The sequence below is a fragment of the Sprattus sprattus genome (assembly GCF_963457725.1).
Source record: "Sprattus sprattus genome assembly, chromosome: 4".
Classification (NCBI taxonomy): Eukaryota; Metazoa; Chordata; class Actinopteri; order Clupeiformes; family Clupeidae; genus Sprattus; species Sprattus sprattus.
Window position 1 is genome coordinate 38,086,859 of NC_137923.1, and position 3,388 is coordinate 38,090,246.

General features: G+C 47.4%; 1 protein-coding gene across 1 annotated transcript; it reads left to right on the plus strand.

Moving 5' to 3' along the window:
- Window positions 1-1,992: 1,992 nt before the first annotated feature.
- On the plus strand, window positions 1,993-3,018 carry LOC308363496 (free fatty acid receptor 3; the record flags this gene model as incomplete). Its single annotated transcript, XM_080836302.1, has 1 exon — window positions 1,993-3,018. One exon carries the CDS (start codon window positions 1,993-1,995, stop codon window positions 3,016-3,018), a length of 1,026 nt encoding a protein of 341 aa, XP_080692428.1.
- Window positions 3,019-3,388: the final 370 nt, after the last annotated feature.

Sequence of the window (3,388 nt, forward strand, 5' to 3'; positions counted from 1 at the left end):
TGCCACATCATCCCCTTATAACGATCCCCATCCCTCCTCCCTTAAGAAATCCCCGTCATCACAAAGCTGGTGTCTTACACCGCATGCATCTGTTTAAATGCCACTTATTCGTATAGGATATATTATAAAACCTTCCCTCAGCCATCCCCTCTTTTCATTGCACACAAAGCAATACACTAGATGACAATACATCATGTCTCAAGTTCACAAGTGTTTGTGTGTCTTGTTTTCTTTGCAGTGGTATGTCATCTGACCATAGTGTGTAGTTATGGTTTGTGTGGTTTTCTTTGAAAGACATTAGGCAGGGGCTCTTCAAAGTCTGTCTCAATCCTTCATGACTTTAATAGGGTTGTTTATGTGGTTAGTGTGTTCATTGTTTGAGTTGGTCAGTGGAAGAAAGCTCTATGATTTTTCTCCACTGGCGTAAATTGTGTCATTAGGAATTGGACTCTAACCTTAATCAGAAATAGATTGTAAATGACACATGTGACTCTCTCACACACACACACAAACTTTCTCTCCTACACACACACACACACACATAGGCAAAGCATAGGCAGAAAAAACACACACTTACTCTCTTGCAGTGACATCGATAATAAACTCTTTTTACTGCCTTCCTCTTGGCCTTAATGTCTCCTAATGTGTTTGTTTGTGTCAGGCTTTATCTTGGAAATAAAGTAAGAAGCAGAAGGATGAGGCTGCGCTTTTTGTGGTTTGTAAATGTTTTTCACGATCCTCCCATACTGTATGGTGTAGAGGATATTATGATACTGAAATAGTTTAATGGTTATGAAATGGGACCAATAAGGCCTTATCGCGGCCGGGCAGGGATTTATTTTCATTGTCTGTGATCTGCACTGAAGGACCCATGTTAACAAAGATGCGGATTGATTATGACTGTCATGTGATCCCTGAGCTTCCGAAAGTGTTATTTGGTCTTTCATTACATTGTTTACAGTAAAAACAATACTAATTTAAAACCTGTTTTTTTATTTTATGTTACATTTACAAAATATTTTCATTGGCACAATTCTTCTTATTCTCTTTCAAGTTTCCATTTCTCAGTTTTGGTTATTGTGGTTTTTCTTCTGATTTCACTAAACTAGGGAGCTGACCTGCCAAGTATCCATCCATTTACAGTATGACACAGTGGATAACTGGTTTTCCTCAAACAAACCTAACCTCCCCCTACTGGAATAGACACACACATACACACACACACACACACACAAGCTGAAATGTGATTCATCCTCTCTCGTGCCAGTGGCCATTGCCTCATCACAAACTAGCTACATTGTGATTATCCACCAAAGCTCTTTATGACTTTATGGCCTAAGTGAACCAGGGCCAAATCTCTTCCTGAAACCCCCAATTATTCTGAATCATTAAACTAAACGGCTTCATGCCCCCGCCCCAACTCTGCCCATTCATCCCCCGGCTCCTTGCCAGGTAAATGCCATCTTACTCAATTACGTGCGCCCGAGTGGCCATCGTCAACCTGGGCTTGCTTCAAGCCGTGCCTTTAAACGTTACCCACACCACGTATTTACGAAATCACATGGCTACTCAGTCTCTCTACCACTCTCTCTCATCCACGCACACACACACACACACAAATAGACACAGATCTGTTCACGCCCATACACTCTTCACTTTCTCTCCCCTTCCTGTTCGACTCTTACAGTCTGGTGCATCGAAGTAAACACATGCTGGCCAGCTCTCTCTCTCTCTATCTCTCTCTCTCTCTCTCTTTCTCTCTGTCCCCTGTACTCTCTTCAGTGGACTTTCAGTGATGCTGCCCCTCCTGTTCTAAGCCTGTGTCAGCCTGAACCTAGGGAGAAGAACCTGTTGTGTGTTGCCAAGATCATAATGACTAACACTGGGGCTCACATGCAAGAAATGCTACCTCGGCATCCAATTCTGAGGATCGACCAGAAGCTTACCCAAGTGGATTGATAAGAACAGGGCTGTCTTTTACAGAAGAGCAGGATGGTAGCCGTGGAGGACCTTGTCTCACTGACCATCTACTCTTTCACCTTCCTTCTGGGCTTGCCCTCCAACCTGCTGGTGTTGTTTGTGTACGTGCGGAAAGCCCGCAAGCACAGCGCCACACCCAGCGTGGTCTACGCCCTTAACCTGTGTGTGGCCAACCTGGCGCTGGTGGCCTGGATGCCCATTAAGATCCTGGAGACAGTGCTTCAGGCCTGGGCACTACCCCCAGCCATTTGCCCCATCTATAGCCTCTGTCTCTTCTCATCACTGTATGGAAGCTCTCTATTCCTCACTGCCGTGACTGTGGGGCGCTACCTGAGTGTTGCCTTCCCCATCACTTACAAGCTATACCGGCGCGCCCGCCTCTCCTGCGTGGTCAGCATCATCTTGTGGGCACTGGTGCTGCTGCACCTGGGTCTGGGGCTGTCTGTTGAGCAAGGCGGCTACTTCGTTTCATCAGTGGGTGGCAACGACAGCAACAGCCTGGTGTGCTTCGAGAACTTCACCGAGTCGCAGCTGTTGTTTCTGATGCCGCTGCGCTTAGAGATGGCGCTGTTACTCTTCCTACTGCCGCTGCTGATCACGGCCTTCTGTACACTGCGCTGCGTGGCGCTGGTGGGCCGCTCGTGCTTGCCGGCCGGAGGTAAGCGGCGTGTGCTGGCCATTGCTTTCTCCACGCTGGCTGTGTTCGTGGTGTGCTACGCGCCCTACAACACCTCGCACGTGGTGGGCTTTGTGCTGAAGAAGAACGTAAGCTGGCGCAGGGAGGCCATGCTGACGAGCTCGTGCAACGTGTTCCTGGAGCCGTTGGTGATGCTGATGCTGTCACCCGCCGGGCCCAGGGGCCTCTGTGCCTGTCTGAGGGATGGGACCGGGACTCAGCGGAACCCCAGCCTGGCAAATCCCCACACCATGGAGCCGCCAACAGCTGTGGGGCAGGCAAGTGCATCTCAGACAGAGGGACAGAGACCCACATCCACAACTGCACCACCACTCGACCAGCCTAGAGAAGCCATCGGGTAGGAGGTGAGAGAGGGATGGATAGAATAATGATGAGGAGATGGAGGAACATTGAGACTAGTGCACTCCCATGATGGACTTCAGACTGAGCTATAACTGCCCATGATACAGCTAGATCTAACTGAAAGACTATACTGTTGAAGCAATGAGAAGCCCTCTCGAAAGGATGGCTGTCTTGTAAGAAGAATGTAAAATATGGCAAGTAAACAAATGATGCACTCACCCACTTTTTAAAGTTAGTTATTCACATGACAGAATGGAAAAGACAGTGTCATTCTGGCTCATTAACTGTATTCTCTAAACAAGCAAGTGTATATTTAGAACACTGTCTTAACAACAATATTCCTTTTATTTGTACATATGTATGGGTGTG